This window comes from Monodon monoceros, unplaced genomic scaffold (genome assembly GCF_005190385.1).
Source record: "Monodon monoceros isolate NGI ecotype Baffin Bay Population unplaced genomic scaffold, NGI_Narwhal_1 Super_Scaffold_15, whole genome shotgun sequence".
NCBI lineage: Eukaryota > Metazoa > Chordata > Mammalia > Artiodactyla > Monodontidae > Monodon > Monodon monoceros.
In genome coordinates this window covers 71,916,482-71,936,518 of record NW_021703771.1, presented here as the reverse complement: position 1 = coordinate 71,936,518, position 20,037 = coordinate 71,916,482, and the positions used below count along the sequence as shown (strand labels likewise).

The 20,037-nt window shown below is 45.3% G+C and overlaps 1 protein-coding gene across 3 annotated transcripts in view; it reads right to left on the bottom strand.

The window, feature by feature from the left end:
- SASH1 (SAM and SH3 domain containing 1) overlaps nucleotides 1-20,037 on the bottom strand; it is a 187,448-nt gene that overhangs the window by 81,944 nt on the left and 85,467 nt on the right. For 2 of the 3 annotated variants that reach the window (XM_029224143.1, XM_029224141.1), the window contains exons 3-4: nucleotides 16,603-16,653; nucleotides 16,420-16,469 (exon numbers count right to left, since the gene is read on the bottom strand). In XM_029224143.1, coding sequence (XP_029079976.1) covers nucleotides 16,420-16,469; nucleotides 16,603-16,653 — 101 coding nt within the window. Of the gene's footprint in view, nucleotides 1-16,419; nucleotides 16,470-16,602; nucleotides 16,654-16,827; nucleotides 17,021-20,037 lie in introns of those variants that run through there. The other variant, XM_029224142.1, reaches the window with a different exon arrangement.

Below are 20,037 nucleotides of genomic sequence, written 5' to 3'. Positions count from 1 at the left end.
ATTCCTCTTCCACTTCTCAACTGCCCTTTACGAAAGCAGTCCATGTTTTTCTTAAAATGAAAAAAAATACACGAATGATTGGACATGATGTCAACATGGAGATGCATGGGCAGCTCACTGGTATCTAGACATGAATGACATTATCTCTAATGTTTCTCTGAGGCCACGACCCAGGAAGCAGCCCAGCACAACGGCTCACAAGGTGGGTTCTGGAGTCCAGTTGCCAGTGTTCAAAGACAGCTCTACCATTTACTAACTAGCAACTCCGGACCAGCCACTTGGTCCCACTGAATCCCAGTTTCAGCCTATGCAAGATGGGGACAATATTATTACTGATCATATGGGTTTTCTAGAGGTTTCAGTGAACTGTGACTTGCATGGTGTTTAGAACATGCCTGCATGTGATAAGCACCACCACCAAGAAGCCAGCGATCACGACTGCCAGCCTCTGCTCTCACCCAGCTCTCCTTATGGGGTCAAGTCTCTCATAGTCCTTCTCTAGAACGCACTGAGTTTCTCAACATGGAAGGGGTTGGCTCTCTGGCACCTCGGAGGTGACAACAAGCTCTCCAGGCCAAGAGCAGGGCTCCACCCCTGTTGAGTCTGCAAATCCTTCACAAAGGTGCATTGAAAGAGATGTGTGTCCATTCATTCACCAATTGGTTATTTGTGCCGAAAGTTAATGATGCAGGACACTGTCAGAAGTTTGAGTTTCTTGTCTTAAAAGCAGCCAAAAGCCATCTCTCCACAATGGAGGCCCATGGCCTAGTTGTGTCACTGCCACAACTTCACTCCCGCTAAGACTATACAAAGTGCAGAAGTGCAGAGCTCAACATGCCCACAGATGGGTGCTGGGGGCAGGGAAAGACCAACCTGGGATCCCAGATGGTCATCCTCCAAGGTTTCCAAAGCCTCTCAGCGCGTCTTCTCTTTTCCATCTGGGCCATATTCTTCATCTGTGGCCTGCTGGGTCTAACCTGTCTAAAACCTGGCTGTGGATGCCAGCTGTGATGCTCACGGCACTGTGGAAAGTACCGGCATCTATCTCAGCTCCAAGAAGTTATAAATGCCTTCCCAAGTCCCTCAGATTTAGTAACTTATCTTCAGAATATCCACGTGGCACAGTGGAGGGTATGTAATATTATCTTTTTATGAAAGTTCATATAAAAAGGCATCAATAACTAATCAGTCTCTTAGAAAAACAACCAAGGATGATTTCTTGCTCAGTGTTTCATGTTTGGTACAGATAATAAAGCCCTGCACAGCTGGATGAAGGAGATGCACACAGCACGGTCCATACCTTCAGGAGCATACAAGATAATTCGGTAGATTATACTGACACACTGCGAGATACGAACGGTTGAGTGAGTGCTCATCACTGGCAAGGCCAGCTGACTTCCATTTCAATATCCATTCTTGTCTTCATTCTTACTGGGAGAACGTTGATTTTGCTTGGGTGGCAGTGTGCCCTGTTAAATTACTCACCCACCCACACTCCCTTGCAGCACGTGGAGGCCAGGTGTCTGGGTTGCCCGAGAAGACATAACTGGAACTTTACAGCAGGGTGTTTCTGGGAAAGCTAGTGTTTTCACAGTGAGAAGAAACGACTCAGTCTTCACACATCTTTTGCCCTTTGCCCTCTCCCTTGGTCCTGCCTGAAACATGGGCAGAATGCCCCAGCAGTTGTCATTTTATTATAAGGAAGAAAGTTACATACTAAGGATACGGGAGTAGAGGAAAAAATTCCTTGGAATACCTACCTCCAGACTCCTTGCTATATGAAAAAATATGCCCCCCTGTGCCTCAACACTGCAGATTTGGTTGTTAAGAAGTAAAAATGACAAACTTCTATAAAGCATTGTTCTGGGTTTATCAAGCACATTCATATATATCGCATCAGATTTCAGGCTCACAGAGACCCTGAAAAGAACTAGCCCCATTACATAGATGGAGAGACTGAGGCCTAGAGTACTCATGGAAGTGACTTGTCCCTAAGTCACGGAGCTGGGGCTTAAACTCAGCTCTTCTGACATCCAATCCAATGTCCTTCCCACTAAAAACCAGATTCACGATACTGTGAGCCCGAAGCCAAAACGATGTGCATTTACTGGCACTGACAGTGCAATTTAAGTTTGTGACTTGGCCGCAGGAGGCTGTAGCCCCAGGTCAAGCTCTGACTTTCGATGTTTCCTCAACAGGCATACAAATTAAAGCATTAAAAAAAAAAAAAAGAGGTCTTGAACTTCTGTTCATTCTCGTTTTGGTGTAAACAGTAAAAACCAATGCCTTCCTTTAACGACCTCGATGCGAACTTTAATTTTTTTTTTTTTTTTTGGTTGCGTTGGGTCTTCATTGCTGCGTGCAGGCTTTTCTCTAATTGTGGTGGGCAGGGGCCACTCTTCATTGAGGTGAGCGGGCTTCTCATTGCAGTGGCTTCTCTTGCTGCGGAGCACGGGCTCTAGCAGGCTTCAGCAGTTGTGGCACACGGGCTTCCGTAGTTGTGGCTCACAGGCTCTAGAGCACAGGCTCAGTAGTTGTGGCGCACGGGCTTAGTTGCTCCGTGGCATGTGGGATCTTCCCGGACCAGGGCTCAAACCCGTGTCCCCTGCATTGGCAGGCGGATTCTTAACCACTGTGCCACCAGGGAAGTCCCAAATTTTATATTTTATTTAGGTTTTTATTATCTTCAGAATTACTAAATTACTGTCAAAACCAAAATAAAACAAAACAGGATTTTATCACATTATTTTCACCAAAAAAGCTAGTTTTTATAAAATGAGAACAAAAAAACCTGTAAGTAGCTTTGTTTACATTTTTAATGGCTGCTGTTTATTCCGTAAATAGAGCACAATTATTCCTTCCTTCTAGTTATTTCCCCTTTAAAATTTACTGCATATGTGTAATAAATATGTGGTCCAAGAAAGGCTTTTCTGCAAGGAAACGTGGCTGAGATTTGAGGCTGGCTGGATCAACAGGGAAGCACCTGCCTGCTCCTCTGGAAGGCCGTTTGATTATCAGTATGTGTGACGCAGGCCCCAGCTCAGGAACGGGTGTGGCAATGGCCCCTGTACCACTCTGCCTGGTACAGGGTGCATATGGGGTAATTTATCCCAGCAGACGCTGGCACAGTAAGGAAAACCACCCTTTGGTATTCTTATCAAATTTGCATGGACCAGCAGGGAAAGCCAGGCTGCAAAGGGCTGGCCCCTACGCGCCAGAGCCTCAGGATGGGGAGACAGGAGGAAAAGAGGCTCCTTTCAATGACCTCTTCAGTCTGTTTCCATGGAGATGGCTCCGGAAGCAGGTCAGAACTTTCTCAGTGGAAACAAACAGTGGCTCCCATTCACCATCACCCAAGCCACGCCGGCCACACTGGCCGCTGTGCCATCTGGACACAGAGGAACCTGGGGAGGGATGCGGGGTCCAGGGCTGCTGCCAGCCTTTCTTCTGTCAGCTGTTGGGAAGGGAGCAGGGGAGTCAGTGAAGCCGCCTCTGAAGGCCAAAGCTGGAAGAGCCGCGGGCATGCCGGGCCCTTCCTGGCCGCCTGATCACGTGCTGGAGGCACAGGGACCAACCACCTTCTAGGACAGGGGCGTGGGAGCCACCTGCCAGCCCTATGTCTCCTGGCTGGCAGCACAAAGGATCGGGTCCTTTCCACAGTAACCACTGACACAATCTTTCTTTTTTTTTTTTTTTGGCAGTACGCGGGCCTCTCACTGTTGTGGCCTCTCCCGTTGCAGAGCACAGGCTCCGGACACGCAGGCTCCGCGGCCATGGCTCACGGGCCCAGCCGCTCCGCGGCACGAACCCGTGTCCCCTGCATCGGCAGGCGGACTCTCAACCACTGCACCACCAGGGAAGCCCTCTTTTGTTTTTTTTTTTCACTTTTAATTCCTTCAAGACACAGCTGATGAAAAACTTGTGGATGTTATAAATACTATGAAAATGGGAACTCAAGCTTTCCTATCTCGTCAGATCTCATTTTTTCTGTTGAGGTACAATTGGCGTATAACCTTATATTAGTTTCAGGGGTACGACACAGTGATATGATATTTATACATATTGTGCAATCATCACCACAGTAAGTCTAGTTAACATCCGCCACCATTCAGATCTCATTTTTAGATCCCCACACATCTCCTCTGTCACATCCTCGCGCCCTCCACATTCAAAGCCATTAAGGGGCTGCCGACTCCTCCCTGAACTTTGTAGTTCTGCTGGCTGGTCTCACTTTGCTCTCGGATTGCTTCACATCCTTCCTCCTTCTGATTCTGTGGCTTTATCTGAAGTGACGCACGAGCACCTGCTAGAGATGATTCGGACACCAGGCAGCACTGCCAGGGACACCATGACGATAACTGACGTCCACCAGCGTCATCTGAGCGGCCCCGGAACCCACTGGTGACTGAGGTGTGGAGAAGAAGCACAGAGCTTCAATCTGACTGACGAGAAACAGGTTTTGGCAGAGTTCATAAAGCCAAGCTGCTGCTTGAGAACCTCCTGGGAAACTTGTTACAGGCTCCAGAGTTCCACATTTGGAGAATCCAATTCATTGGGGCTGGGCGGGGCCCGAGGGTCTGTCTTCAACAAGCTCTCCAGCTGACTCTGTCTCGCGGATGTGCTTGGAACCACTGTTGTAACCCGGTAGAAAATGGGAAACACGTTCCCCATCCTTCCTTCTCCACCCACTCCTTGTATCCTTCTACTCCACCACCTCCAAAATATGGAAAGCAGTACTGCCAGCAAGGTTTTCGGAAGAGAATACAGAATACACTAAGCTAAAACAAGCAGCTGATACGCTTCAAGCGTTATCCTGACTGTGAGGTTTTATTTGGACAAAGCTTTTAGAGAAGGTCGGGGCGGGGTTGAGCCTTGACTTGGGGAGCTGTGGTGGGTCTGCAGTCCATCACCTTAGCTCAGCTGGACTACGTTTCCCAGATCCCCTCCCCCAACTGGGTCAGCGTGGGCCACGTGAGATGTTTCACGTGAGGTGCGCAAAGCAGAAGCGGTGTGGTAGCTGTTTTCTTTCTGGGCTTCAGGGTCAGTGCAGGGCATGAGGCCCCGCTGAGGCCAACACATGTCGTCACGTGTCCCCTGGGTCACCGAGTGGCAGGGCAGCAGCTGGGCTGCAGTGCTCGCATTCCTGTCCAGTCTCCTCCTCGGGGTCTCCGATCCTGGGCCTGTGGCTTGTTTCCCTCCCGGGGAAGGACGCCAGCCCCTCCTGCAGGTTCCTGACATTGGAGCTTGCTGGGCGGTAGTGAAGATGACTGGGTTTCAGCCCATCCTTGCAGGCGGCAATCTGTCCTCTCTCCTCACTTTCCCACATCATTTCTGCCCCAAGTGCCAGTCCTGCGGACTTCAGGCCACATCACCGGACAAAGAGGGAGCAGCCTCCACAGACACATGAGGTCAAAATGCTATAATGACGTGATCCTAACGTCTGCTTCTCCAACAGAACCCTGACTGATGGGGAATTTATGTGGCTCTCGGCCCCGCCCCTCCCTGCAGGGGTGGGCGGTCCCTCCTCCTCCAGTCCCTCGGCACTGTGCACACAGGGTAACCTATCACTGTGCCTTTTCTTCGGGGTGTCAGAGGACGGCGACCTTTCCTATCCTGTCCATCGTTCCAGGGCCTAGCATATTTGTCCATACAGCCGAAACATGAAAAGTGCTTATTCAATTAAACTTCACTAGAGGCCTAGCCCATCACTTGTCTTCCCTAAGTGCATCCATCCTTGTGTGGTCCTGGTGGTGGAGTCCATGATAAAGGCCTGGCGCTGGCAGATAAACAGATCTGGATTGGAATTCCACCACTGCCTCAACCAAGGTTTGGACTCGTGATCTTGGTGTGTCATTTAGTCTTTCTAAACCTCGGTTTCCTTAACTGCCAACTACCATCTACATTATAGTTTTGTTAGGAGGATTCACACACACAAGTTGTAGGTATGGGTCCTCCCTTATTCCTGCTAGGAAAGGAATGCTATTTATTTACTGATAGCCCCCCTTCTCCCCGGCCCAGGGTCCTGGTCACCTCTCCTGCAGGACAGACAATCAACAGTGGCCACCTTTGCGTGCTAAATACCTCCTGCGGTCACTCGATGCAGCCCAGGCACGTGGACTCAAGCTGGGCTGGGTCAGCTGGAGGCTCCCTCACCAGACGGAGCTCGGGGCCACAGAGTTTTCAGAGGGAAACAGCTGAGGTGGAGGATTCTGGCACAGCTGCTCTTACTTGGAGCCCCTGCGTCCTGGAATGTTGAGCCCCTCAAATATGCTGTGCGATGGAGCACACACGTGTGCGGCCCACACAAACACATATTTCAGCACGTTGCGACCGCACGGGCTCTGTGAAAGCGGTGGTTGTCTCCCAGCCCTCCCCCACCCTCCTATCTTCGGGGCGTTGAAAGGACAGGAAAGCTCATGGGGGAGAGGTGCATTGTAAGTGACCGTGGCCACTACGAGCTGCGTGTCTGGCACCGTCTACTGAGACGCAGGATGGAAGCCACAGGTGCACTGCCGTGCAGGGCAGCACCCTACCTTCTGCGGCTGGGGAGAGAACAGCACCTACCTAGACAGGCACAGCACTGGGTATTTCACACAACCACCCTCGGAAGGAGCTTGTATCCTGCACGTTTTATCGATTAGGAACCCGAGGCTTGGAGAATTTAAATCCCACAACTAGCAGACCTTAAATTCAGGCTCAGGTTCTGTCCAACACCAAAGCTGACATGAGCGACAGTGAACGCGGAGAGTCTGTGCAACGCTGGCCGGTGCCCGGCATGCTTCGGAATGGGTCAGAAAATGAGCGATGGCCCAGGCTAGAAGGAACCCGGAGACCCCCTGACTCAGACTCACTGCCGTGTCACTGGGAGCTGAAGCCTGGAGGGGTGACAATCACAGACAGACTGGAAGCCCAGCCCCTGGACAGTGACCTTGCCCTCATGTCCACAGCCTTGGCAGATGGCTACCGCTCAACTGATTAAAGCAAAGGAATACAAAATACATACGCTGACGCCTGGCTCTTCGCGCAGCCTACTTATTTTCTGAAACTTAAGTTTGCTGTCTGCCTGTCTCACCTCGCCCCCTCCTCCCTGTGAGCTCCAAGGACCAGACACTGGGGGCCCGAGTCGCCTTTGGTGCTGCTCTAACGGGCCACGAGCACTCACCTCCCTTTCCTGGGGGCGGGGGGACAGTGGGGACACACCCACCTGAACCGGGCAGAACCGACTTGTGAGCCATTCAAGAACGTGCCTCCACAAGGCTGCTGCACTCCCCACACGTGCTCTTTCCCCACGGGAAAGTAGTGATGCTCCCCTCCACACCCCACAGCTCTGCCACAAACAGGATGTGGAAACGGGATGCATTAGTCTCGGCTCCGGGGGACACGGCTTGACCTGGGTTTCCAAGCGAACTCGCGGGCCTCACCAGCAGTTCTCGCTGACTCTCGTCTGTTCCCAAGGACGACTGATAACCAATCGCCGTGCCTGTGGGCTTCTAGAGCTCACGTTTACCAATGAGAAAGAGAGCCCCGGCCCGTCACACAGGAGTCCACGTGACTGCAGGCCTCAGCCCCTGCCCTCAGGGGGCTTCCACAAACGGATGAAGCCTGAGCCCCTCTCCTCAAGCCCAGGCGCTGGGGACGAGCTGACTGAGGAAGAGGTCCCACTTCAAAAAGAACTTCTGAAATTTCTTACACATTTCAGGATTTCTTTTTGAATTGACAAAAATACTCCAAAACTGACTGTGGTGACAGTCGCAAAAACCCTGCGAATATACATTCTAAAACCCACTGACTTGTATACTTTTTAACAGGTGAGTTGTACAGTATGTGAACTATATCTCAATAAATCTGTTACTAAGAATAAAATAAAACAAGTGTACTTTCCCAACAAAATTGCAGGTTTAAAACATTTTCAGGATTTTTAAAATTAATATTTTGTGTGCTTCTCCATATCATACCTTTATCTGGAGATGGTATGTGGAGCCCAACTTGAACAAGACTGCAGAATGGAATCGGGTGCGAAGGGGAGGGGCAGCTCTTAGAAAGAGATCTGGGGATCTGTGGAAACTACCATTCTCTCCACTACATGTTTTTTAAAATGCTTTTAACAGGTGTCTTTTTAATCCTAATATTCACGAGCAGAAAGCACTGCCTTCATATGACACTGCTATCATTTTAGGGAGACACTGGCATATGCTAGCTAACAGGTGAGACCAAAGTAGGTCTTCTGTAATTCCGGTCCTGGAGATAATCCAGTTTTAATCTTACTTCCAAGTACTGGGGGCATTTAATAAATTTGATGCAAGTATTTAATGAGCACTTGCTCTATGCAAACCACTGTTCTGAATATTAAAGAAAATCCAAAGAGAGGAAGAGAATGAGTTCATGGCCTCTAGGAGCCCACGATCATGCTGGGTTGGGTGGGATTAGAAAAGTGCACAGGGGGCTAGAGCCAGGGGCAAGGGCATGAACTTGGGTCAGACGGAACAGACAGTGATAACAGACAAGATTGTTGAGCGCCTATTAGATGCTTGATAGCTGACTGAGGCCAATACTGTAAATGGTTATCCTTTTTATAGTTGTGGAATCTGTAGATATGAAGGTAAGTAACTAGCCAAGAGCTGAAGAGTTGGAAGAAAGCACCTGGCTGTGAACCCAGAGAATCCGCTTTCAGGCCAGGCATCTTAACCCCAAGGCTATAACGGCACTTCGACCAGATTAGGATTTTTGTCTCTTGCTCTGGGACCTTAGGCAAGGTACTTATCCTCAAAAATAGTACGCATCTCAATGAGTTCATGAAAAATTAAATGATAACATACAATAAAAGTGACTAGCACCAGTGCCCAATACACATAAATAACCCAGGAAGCAGTGCTATAATGTCGACAACAATGATGATGATACCTGTGACAGGACATTAAGAGACATCAAATCCACACAAAATTGCTACTGGATTCCAAGAGGTGGAAAGAATACAGCCGGCGAAGGGACTGAGAAAGCATTCAAGGAGAAGCAGTCCTTAAAACAGGACTTAAAAGAAGGAAATGCTTTCAAGGCAGGAACTCCAGACAACCCAGGAGGCATTTGGAAACAAGAGCATCCCCTGGGTCTGGAACTGGGTCATGTGGCTGGGAAACTGGGAAATGCAGCAGTAAAGATGAGCTGGTGCTCTATGGGGGGGAGGGGGGAGGAGGAGGCGGGGGGGGGGGGGGGGTTTTGATCACAAAGGTGAAAACCTGCAGAGATCCTAAATTCTAAGTGTCCCTGAGGGGATCTCAGCATCCTCCCTCAGTGTGACGGAACCTAACTGCCTAACTGTACTTTAGGGAGTACCTTCCTGGATGCTCTTTTCCAGTTCATGAGAAGAGTGTTAAGGGTCTCACGTGGAGCAGTGAAGATGAAAAGGAGGGGAACAAGGGAAAGTTATAGAAGTAGAGGGAGCAACAAGGTTTGGCAGTTAGGTTCTGGAATCGTGGAAGAAGAGCGGGAATAAGATGTAAAGGCTCGGGCTTCCCTGGTGGCGCAGTGGTTCAGAGTCCGCCTGCCGATGCAGGGGACACGGGTTTGTGCCCTGGTCCGGGAAGATCCCACATGCCGCGGAGCGGCTGGGCCCGTGAGCCATGGCCGCTGAGCCTGCGCGTCCGGAGCCTGTGCTCTGCAATAGGAGAGGCCACAACAGTGAGAGGCCCGCGTACCGCAAAAAAAATAAAAATAAAAAGACTGCAAACAGGCAGGTCACCAGATGGGGGGATGGTGCAGAGGGAGAGGCGTAGATTTGACGTGGATGCCCAAGACAGTAGTTCAAAGCCACGGGTGGGGTAGGTATCTTGGGAGAACTTGCAGGCTGGATGAAAGCTCCAGGGGAACAACCAGAGTAAGGGGTGGGCAGGGAAGAAGGGAGCTGCCAAGAGTGGGCATAAAGTGAGGGGGGAGAAACTGGAAACCACAAAGTCATGGACACTAAGGGCGGAGAGAGCAGCGTGACCAAAGGGAAAATCAGTGCCAAATGCAACAAGCATCTGTGAGGGGGAGGGGCCTCGGACCTTGGAAAGAGCATCTCAGCAGGGAAGGAAGAGAAGAGTCCAGCTTTAGGGGAAAAGTTTAGCAACTAAGAGGGGAGAGAAATGCAATTGTGGTTTGGGAGGATGGAGAGATTCTCATGGGGTGGAGAAGAAGTGGCACGTACCAGTGTGCACTCACCCACCCAGTCACGCATGTATCCAACATTACTGAAAGCCTTTTATGTAAAAGATCCTGGCCTTAGCGTGGGAGTTGACACACTCACACACACACACACAGTCACCACGTAGGAGCACCCACAAGTGCAGTCCACTGCAACAGCAGCAGGAGAGCTCAGGGGTTACAGAGTCCAGCAGTGGGACGCTTCACCTCCATCTGCAAATCAGGGAAGACTTCTGGGAGAGGCAAGACCAGAGCTGAGCTTTTAAGGTTGAATGGAAGAATTTCCCTGGCAGTCCAGTGATTAAGACTCGGCGCTTCCAGTGCAGGGGTCCCACATGCTACACGGCCAAAAATAATAAAAATAAGGTTGAATAGAGCTTGCGCAGGTAAGGGGGGTGGGGAGGACGGTGAGAGTAGGGGACAGGGCACCACACCAGAGGAGCTGCAATCAAGAGGCTCAGCGTCCGCGGGAGAATATGGCCCATCTGACAGATTGCAGGAGCTCCACCCACCTGGAGCAGATGGAGGGAGGAGGCATCCAGGCAGGCAGAGGGTGGATGATGGGACGCAAGCAATCCGGAGAGTAGGTAGCAGGTGACACAGCGTGCGGGGGGGATGGACCAAAGGGGACACATGAATGCCTGCTGGGGCTTCTTCCCTGGAGTCTAGAGGAAAGAGGAGGGGAAGACAGATTTTTGAGGGGGAAAAAAGGAAAGCTGACACCTTCCAAAGAGTCACCAGGACTTCCCTGGTGGTCCAATGGTCGGGACTCCACACTTCCAATGCAGGGAGCGCGAGTTCGATCCCTGGTCGGGGAACTAAGATCCCACATGCCATGTGGCACGGCCAAAGGAAGAGTCACCAGCTTGCCAGATGAAACAGTTCCGAGAGTGAAGCAAAGCCAAATGGAATAAATGCTTGCACAGAATATTTATAAACTCTATCCATTTTATCCGACCACAGAACACAGCTCCCTCCCTTTTATTATATCTTCCTCTTCCATCATGCTACTATATTTTTTGGGCTTTTTCACCACAGGTAATGAAAGAAAGGGAAACGAAATCAGAGAATTTTCAACTCTAGTGAAAGACTTAGTAGAAAAGAGTTTATAAATATTGGCTAAGGTGAAGTTTTGAGATTTATTTTGGACCTTCCTGCCTCTATAGATAAATGAGAGACCCGACTTATATAAGAATAAAACTTGTTCCTACTTCCGAGGGAAACCAAAGTGGAGGTTTTAACGGCTGCTATTTACATAGTGTTCATGAACTCAATTCACCTCTCACCTCTCTATCTGCATAAGCAATACAACTACAGGTATTTTGGAACTAGACCTTAGTGGTTAGGAGCATGAATTCTTAAGTGGGAGCCAATCTGGGATCTGTCACATATTAGCTGTGTCGCCTTGGGCAATTTATCAACCTCTCTGTGCCTCAGTTTCTGCATTTGTCAATGGGAATAAGAGCACCCAGAACAGTGCCCTGTGCTCATAGCTGGTGCTCTGGGAACAGATGCTGCATGAAGAAATGAGTAGGGTAAAGTGGAGTGTGTCGTACAGGGTTTTCTAGGAAAGCTTTGTATGGGAAGTGCCTTTGGCTTTCTGCCCTTTTACCTTCTTCCCTTTACCCTGCTTCTCCTTCCCTGCTGGAAGATGCAGCAGCATTTTAAAACCAGAGGGAGGGAGGGAAAGGGAAAGGGAAAGGGAAAGGGAAAGGGAAAGGGAAAGGGAAAGGGAAAAGGGAAAGGGAAAGGGAAAGGGAAAGGGAAAGGGAAAGGACAGTCTAAGTTCCTGAAGGCTTGCTTGAGCCACAGTGCCAGCCCTGGACCTACCCATGAACAAGAATGTATCTAGTGAAACTTGTATTAGTTTATGCCACTATCTGTCAGGTTTTCTGTTACCTGTAACTAAACTTTGTTGACTGAAGAAAAACACACAACATAAAAGTTGCAAGTTAAGTTTTATTTGGAGATCTTACTGAAGACTATAGGCCAGGGGACAGCCTCTCAGAGAGCTCTGAGGAACGGATGCTAAGAGACAAGGGAGGAACCAGGATATATAGGATTTTTAAATTTTTTTTGGCTGAGAAAAAAACACATAGTTGAACATCAAAAGATTACTACTAATCACCAAAAAAACCCCACACATTTCAAGTTAATTATTTTAGTGGCTTTCTATGTATGAGAAGATGCAAGAATCTGGGCTCACTGAGATTATTCCTTAGGTATGCATCTTAACTAATAGGGCCAGGATCCAAAGCACAGAATGTCTCCTGGTTTTTCTCCATACAGAATTCCCTGGGGTGGGAGGCACTGCCGTGGCTGACGGCTCCATCCTTACAGAACTGGGATGGAGGCACCACATTCCCTGCCCACACCCACTCTGAATAGGTACAGTTACAAAGATGTTTTCCAACAAAAATGGCTTGCTCTCAGTTACTCTTGAGTAACAAAAATTTTAACTAACATTCACCTTTTCAACCAGTCAACACAAATCCAAGATTGGTGTAATAAAGTGGATAGTCTCATCAACAGGCAATGCAAATAGATATAAATAGAAGAGGTTCAAATTAAAGCTCCTTTGGCCTCCTTTATTATATTTTCAGTGAAAGCATATGGAGGGCCCACGGACTGTAAGAAAATCAGGATGAATGGGGACTCTGTCACACTGGGAAGGGGGCTGGGAGGGGGGCGGCTGGCAGGTCCATTCCCTCCCTCCCTCCCTCTCTCTCTCTCTCTCTCTCTCTCTCTCTCTCCCCCCATCCATCCCTCCGTCCATCCCTGCTTTCACCATGCAGGCTCTGCACATCTAGACGCCAGATGGGCCAAGCCAAATAGAGCCCAAGCAGCCCCCTACTTGTCAGGCTACCCAGGTGCTGTCAGGTCAGGTGTATTAGAATTCTCACTGCTGGTCTCCCCCAACAAAACCCACCTCCTGGGTGTTTTCTTGCCAGAGTTATATTCCTGTAACTTAAAACTTTAAACCTTGTGAAATGCAAAGTACTACTGGGAGAGGTGATGTATTTTTTAGAAAACAGACATTTGCATCATAATTAATGCCTAATACTTTTCTTACAACAGGTTTAACTGGGGGAGAAGGGAGGGCAGGGGTGCTGAGACCACTGTGGGGAGAGGGGGGACTGGATTCGGAAGGGCGTATCAACCTCTCAGCTCCCCTGTTACCTGCTGCCATCATCTATGCCTCTGCTTCTAAGGTGGTGCTGCTCTTGGATTTGTCCACTTTTGTTTACTGAGTTCTCCTGCCTTTTGAATAAAAAGTAGAAGAAACCATCTGCCAATAAAACAACACTGCTGACTCAGAAGGATATTTTGGTTGGCAGATACTCTGCAGACACTCACCAGACACAACCAACTGGTTTGCCAGGTCGTCCACCAGGGCTTGCAAAGTTACCAGCAAGGATTTTCACTTGAAGAATAGCAGGATTTTGCATTTCAAAGTACTTGCATTTTCAAGTAGAAAAATACAAATAATTCAATATAAACACTACATCAAACCTACTCAGATTATAATCTGACCTTGAGCATCCAGGGTGATACCTCATGTTTAAAAAGACAAAAAAAAAAAAAAATCTAAATTAAAAATCTAAATTAAATCTAAAATAATCATCAATTTCAGAATAAGTATCACCATTTTGCAGCCATCACAGTAAAAACTGATTCAGGCAAGAATCACTAAAAGAATCTAAAACCATTAGGTAAAAATTTAATGAGGAACAAGACATTTACATAGTCTCAGATTACCTCCCCACAGAATATTTGTTAATTACAAGAGAAAAGTGTAACTTCTTAGAAGAAACCTGACAGACATCACTCTAACCAAAAGATCAGAATTAATATCACCAACGATGGGACAAACTGACATCATGATGTAATGCACTGTGGAGGCCACAGCACCAGAAATGCATTACCTGAATCTTAAAAAAAAACAAGAAACAAAAAAAAAACCCAGATCAAGAAACATTTCACAAGACACCTAGCCTACACTCTCAAAAAATATCGCCAAGAAAACCTTTCAGATTAAATGTGCAAGAGACATGACATGTAAATGCCATGAGTAATTTTTTTTAAAGTGATGGATTGAAAAACAAATGCTATAAGAATTATTATTGCGACAACTAGAGAAACTTGAATATTAACTGTATATTAGGAAGATCACTATTAAATTTTTTAATTTGGTAATTATATTGTGGTTCTCTATAAGATTGTCCTTGTCTTAAGAGATACATGGTAAAGTATTTAGGAGTGAGGGTCATGAGGTGTGCAACTTAGTGAAGTAACAGTAAAAATTAATGATATTACATAAGTGTGTGTATGTGTGTAGAAGAGAGAGACCAAGCATGCAGATTGGTGAGTCTAAGTAAAAGTTATATGGGAGTTCATCACACAATTCTTGTAACCTTTCTGTAAGTTAAAAAACTTTTCAAAAGTTTTTTTTTTTTTTAATTAAAAAAAAAAGTGTCATTGTTTTCGAAAACCATTTAAAGGGAAGTGGAGGATGAAATGGATTGAAATTTTCAAATTCTTTAGAAACAACTAAATTTAAATAAACTATTTAATTTAACAGAAGCAGAGCGGTAGTATTACAGATGGGAGGTTGGGGCTTGTCAGCAGCTGTGTGTGTGTGTTTCTGTGTGTCTGTGTCTGTGTGTGTTTGTGTGTGTGTGTGTGTGTGTGTGTGTGTGTGTGTGTGTGTGTGTGTCTCAAAATTGTTAACCTCAGGAGGCTGTCAGTCTTTCTCTGGGCCACAAGCGTCACGCCACATTTTACTAAGTGGAGGTTATAAACACAGAAAGAATGACTACCCACAATTGAGGGGAAGGAGAAATACCCAGTCTAAATAAGATTAGTACAAATTTGGTGACCTGGTGAGTCACTTCCTCTTAGGAGGAAAGGCAAACATCTCTTGCCCACTGAAATATTCAGAGAGTCTGAGAGATCACCTGAGTTCTCAGCCTGAGTCATGCCATTTACGTAGCAAACCAGGTCAGAAAAGCCCACAGCCCCTTCACTCAGTGTTTCTGCCCACACTCGGTTCAACACCACCATCGTACCTCCAATTTCAAAATCCATGTCAACTCAGCTCTCTTGGCTATTTCAGCCTCCACGCTACTAAGTTCCTGGGAGAATACATGCAACTAAGACAAAGGAAATTCCTATTTACTGCACATTTACCTTCCAACCTTGAGTGAGCAATGGCCTTGGTTTTCTTTTGCTCATCACCCTTAACACTCCTCAGGCCTGATCCAAAGCTGCTTAGTGAGAACTGAAGCTTTGGCACACAGCAGCCTTCCCTCCTGGAAGCCGTGTCTGTGCCAGCAGCACACACACGTGGATGGATTACGCAGAGCTGTGCTGTAAAGCACACACACGCTCGCCTAACGTGTGCTTTTCATTCCAGAAATACTTGATGCCTAAACCACTTCTACGCCTCTCTTGGCCTGAAACAGTATGAGTGGCTCTGTGCCAGAGGAAGTGTCTGTTTAAAGATGTGGACTTTCTCAAAAGTTCTTTACCTCAGAAAACCATAAAGAGAACATTCTACCATAATTATGATAGAATAAAGTAGAAGAGGGAAAGGTTATAGGGAAAAAAAAATTGCTTTGTTTTGTTTTTAACTGGCCAAACAGAAATACTGGAAATATAAGATGTAACATAGAATTATCTTCCATGAGAGTAAAAATTACAGGGTCCAAGTTAGGACAAGGAGGCAAACATACTACCTTTAACAGGAAAGGGTAGTGAGCCTTTGTAATCTGTCACAAGCATTTATCTCTGTTTGAAGGTCACCCACCAAAGCAAGGTACATAGAGGGTTATGTAATCACTGTTTTATTCTGGAATGTATTCTATTTTTGTACCTTGCTTCTTTATGACTTTCATCCTATATCAGAAACCAGTGTAAAAGAAGAAAACCATTCTGGTTGACTTAGCTGTCCTTTCCTTTTCTCCATGCTCACTTTCAGATATTTAAGCTCACTTACCATAAGGAGTGTGAAATCAATTAACGCTTTGCAGAACCCTCTGCATCACCAGTTGAATTATAAAACACACTCATCCATCTACACACACACACACACACACACACACACACACCATGTAAGGAAAAGGACATCAAGCTCTGTAGTACATACACAATATTATGATCACCCATTTCACGTCCCTCAGGATGGACCTAAAAGACACCTTAGAAATTCTCCTCCTGGACAGAAGGAAGAAAACTTACTTTCTTTCCACTTCTGGTGTTGACACGGTGCTACTGAAGCCCAGTGACTCCTAGGAGAGAAGATTCACAGTGTCAGTGCAGGCAGAACAGCAGGCTTCATCTGATTTGTACATAATACCACTTAAAAAAAAAAAAAAAAAAAGGACGGAAGCAAAAATAGATGATTAAAGTCACTGTGCTTACTTCGATCTGGGACCGCAGCTGAAGTGACGTTGGGCTGGCTTCGGGTTTCTCCTAAAACAGAACAGATGCTGGTTTAATGAGACTTCCAAACATGGCACACACCAGAAGACAAATAGTTGTGTAAGAAGAGATGGGGGGATTTGGAAAATGCTAGGGTACAGTGGGAATAGATGGAGGAGATAAACAGATTTTCTGGAAAAACTATTTTTAAAATGAGAGCCATACCCTTTTAAAATTGAACTGTTTTCCAAACTTCATCACTTGACACTGTTGATAATTTTACTGCAGAAGAAAAAAGCACAATCTAACTGAAGGGTACTAAGAGTTAATGGTGAAATGATGCTCTGGATGTGATTAGACCGTCATCAGGACACAGAATTTACTATGATCCATTTGTGCCATACAGTCATAAAGAAGAGGCAGAGGACTCAAACAATTTTAGAGATAAAGTCATAGAGTATAACACGCATTTTACGGTTTAAAAAAAAAAGAAAAGAGAAAAAAGAAAGAAAGAAAGAAAAAAAGAGAGATAAACCCATTACCTGTGATAAAAAATAATATATTGAAATAAGCTTTGACAACAAAACAGGATAATTACACTATTAGAAGTGTTAGAATATGCCATAAGAAAATGAGAGTTATACTAGTAAATAGAGCACAGAGCACCGCACTGATAATTTTTCATAAGTAGAGAAAAATTTTAAATCTAAATAGGTGCTAAAGCGGAGGTTCGCATCAAAGTGTCATCCAAGTCCAGGGTGGTCCCCGGCTGATCAGCAAGTCCTAAGCAGGATGATGGGCAGTTTTAGAGGAAGGAGTAATATCACTAATGTTGTACAAGTTTGAACTATCAGATTAATTATGAGATTTTCAATAATCCTATTGAGTTCTTAATGATTGCTATCTTCTCCACGACTGTATGTGCACTATATGAAGACTGTTTTGTTGGTCTCAGCTAACAGTCAGGAAATGGGGGCAGATCATGCAAATTACGAATTCTCACTTGCACCTAATTGTTCATTTTTTTTCAGGTTGCTTAATTCATCAGCACAACTGCAAATCTAGATCAATATTTTAAAACTTAGCAATGAAACAGTAACGTAAGTGTAACTCGGAGTGAAAGTATAAATGTAAACAAGGTAACAGGAATCCTGTACAAATAAAGAAGGTAAAATGAATGCATTGGGGGGATTAAATCTGAGAACAGGATGATTCTTAAACACTGAAAAAGTGTTTAATGGACTGGCAACCCACTCACCTCCAGTCCCAGGACCTTATTTGTTATGAAAAAATATCAGAGTGGGTGTGAAGCCCCAATGAACTTCTCTTTGGTTAACATCCTCCTGGTTTTTATTGCCACCTTTGTTTATAATGATCAAGTTTATATTCTGTCGCAAAACAATGTATGGAAATGTTTGAGTTACATTCCAAGTCCAATTGGTATGATGTCAGACTCAAGTGCAATCAACAAAGGGGATGTGTATTTCAGAGGTTCTTGGTGCTTAGAAACCAATCACGATGCCCTGATACCTAACCTCTTAGCATTATGGCATAGAGAAATTTAAAAACTTAAACAGCAGGAGGTAAGCAAAGGTACAGCTTGCAATTTTTTCATCTTAAGTCTTCCTGTTCAGGAGTCGGTATGGAAGCCTGGGCATTCTGGCGCACCTCTATTAGTTCCTCTGAAATGGTCCCTCTAACCCCCAACGCCATAACCATCAACACAAAGTAACTGATTCGACTCTATTCCCCTCCTCTGTTCTTAACTTTCTTCATACTCTGAGTCTCTACATTACTCGGTAACGTAGACCATGATAGGAAATTACCTGCCTTTATTGTACATTTTTATCTGCACTTTTCTAATAAATTTTATTTATTGAGTGTATCACTTGTTACTCCACACCATAAACACAATGTTTACGGTATATTATGCAAAATGTACCCATTCCTGCATACAAAACTGATGCTTGTTACCAATCATATTAAATGTTCGATGATCTGGAACTAATATTCTAAACAATTCATTTTCACATGTTAGTTTGTCACTTATGATAGACATTTGACTGTGCTGTAGCTACTTAGGAAATTGGTTGGGTGTGTAGTTTGATATACAATGTATTAAAATTCACCCCATTAAAATAACGGACCCAGTTATTGTTTCCATGCAGAACATCTGTTTTACCAGGAACAGGATATGTTTAACAGGAGATCTTGCACAATGATGTTTCTAGTGGGTTTTTTTCTTCTTTTTCCCCAGAACATGCCACAAAATAATGTTGTTCAGAGCAAACATTATTAATTTCATCTCTCAAGGAGAGATGACCATCATTGTTAAGAGGCATTTCTTAGAGTAAACGTATCCTAAAGTAAAAATATTACACAATTGAGGAGAAGCTTGTAAAATTATCCACTAAGTTAAGGACCCATATGATGTTTGGTGAGAAAACAGAATGAACTATGGGCAAAATTCCATCATTATGACATTGATGGATGTCACATGATATTAATGACAAACATACAAAAGACTATCATTCTATCATGTTCTCGCGAATGTGATGAGACCCATGTGGACCTACCATCGAGCCTAAGAAATGGAACGTTACAAATAAGAGTTAAAGCTAGCAGGTATTCTGACGTACACTTGGATAAAACACCTTATGTACAGAGCATGAAACAAATCTTGAAAATATGTCATACACACTTAAGGAAAAAGTGCTGGACTTTTTATTCTGTTTACCTCTTAAAAAAATTAGATTTTTTTTCACAGCACAGTGTGAAATGAAAAAGTGTGACAGAGTCAGACAGAAGGAACACCAGTCATGTGTGCAGCAATAAAGGGTATTGCTTACGTAATTCAGAAGGACAGATTCAGGTCAGAATGGGCAGAGAATTTGCAGCAACATGGATCGATCTAGAGATTATCATACTAAGTGAAGTAAGTCAGACAGAGAAAGTCAAACATCCTATGATATCACTTATATGTGAAATCTAAAAAAAAACCGATACAAATGAACCTATTTACAAAACAGAAACAGACTCCCACATAGCAAACTTACAGTTATGAAAGGGGGTAGGGGAAGAGGAATAAATTAGGAGTTTGGGATTGACAGATACACACTACTATAAATAAAGTGGATAAAGAAAGTCCTACTGTATAGTACAGGGAACTATATTCAATATCCTGTGATAAACCATAATGGAAAAGATTCTGAAAAAGAATATACATATATACAAATAACTGAATCACTTTGCCGTACACCCAAAATGAACATATTGTAAATCAACTATACTTCAATTTTAAAAAATTAAAAGAACTATTGGGAAAAAAAAGAATGGGCAGAGAAAGGCTCCTTGACATCCCTCTTCCCTGTCCAGTCCCCAGACTAGGCCAGCCCCTTCTCTGCTCCCAATTCAACCAGTGTAATGAGGGGAAGG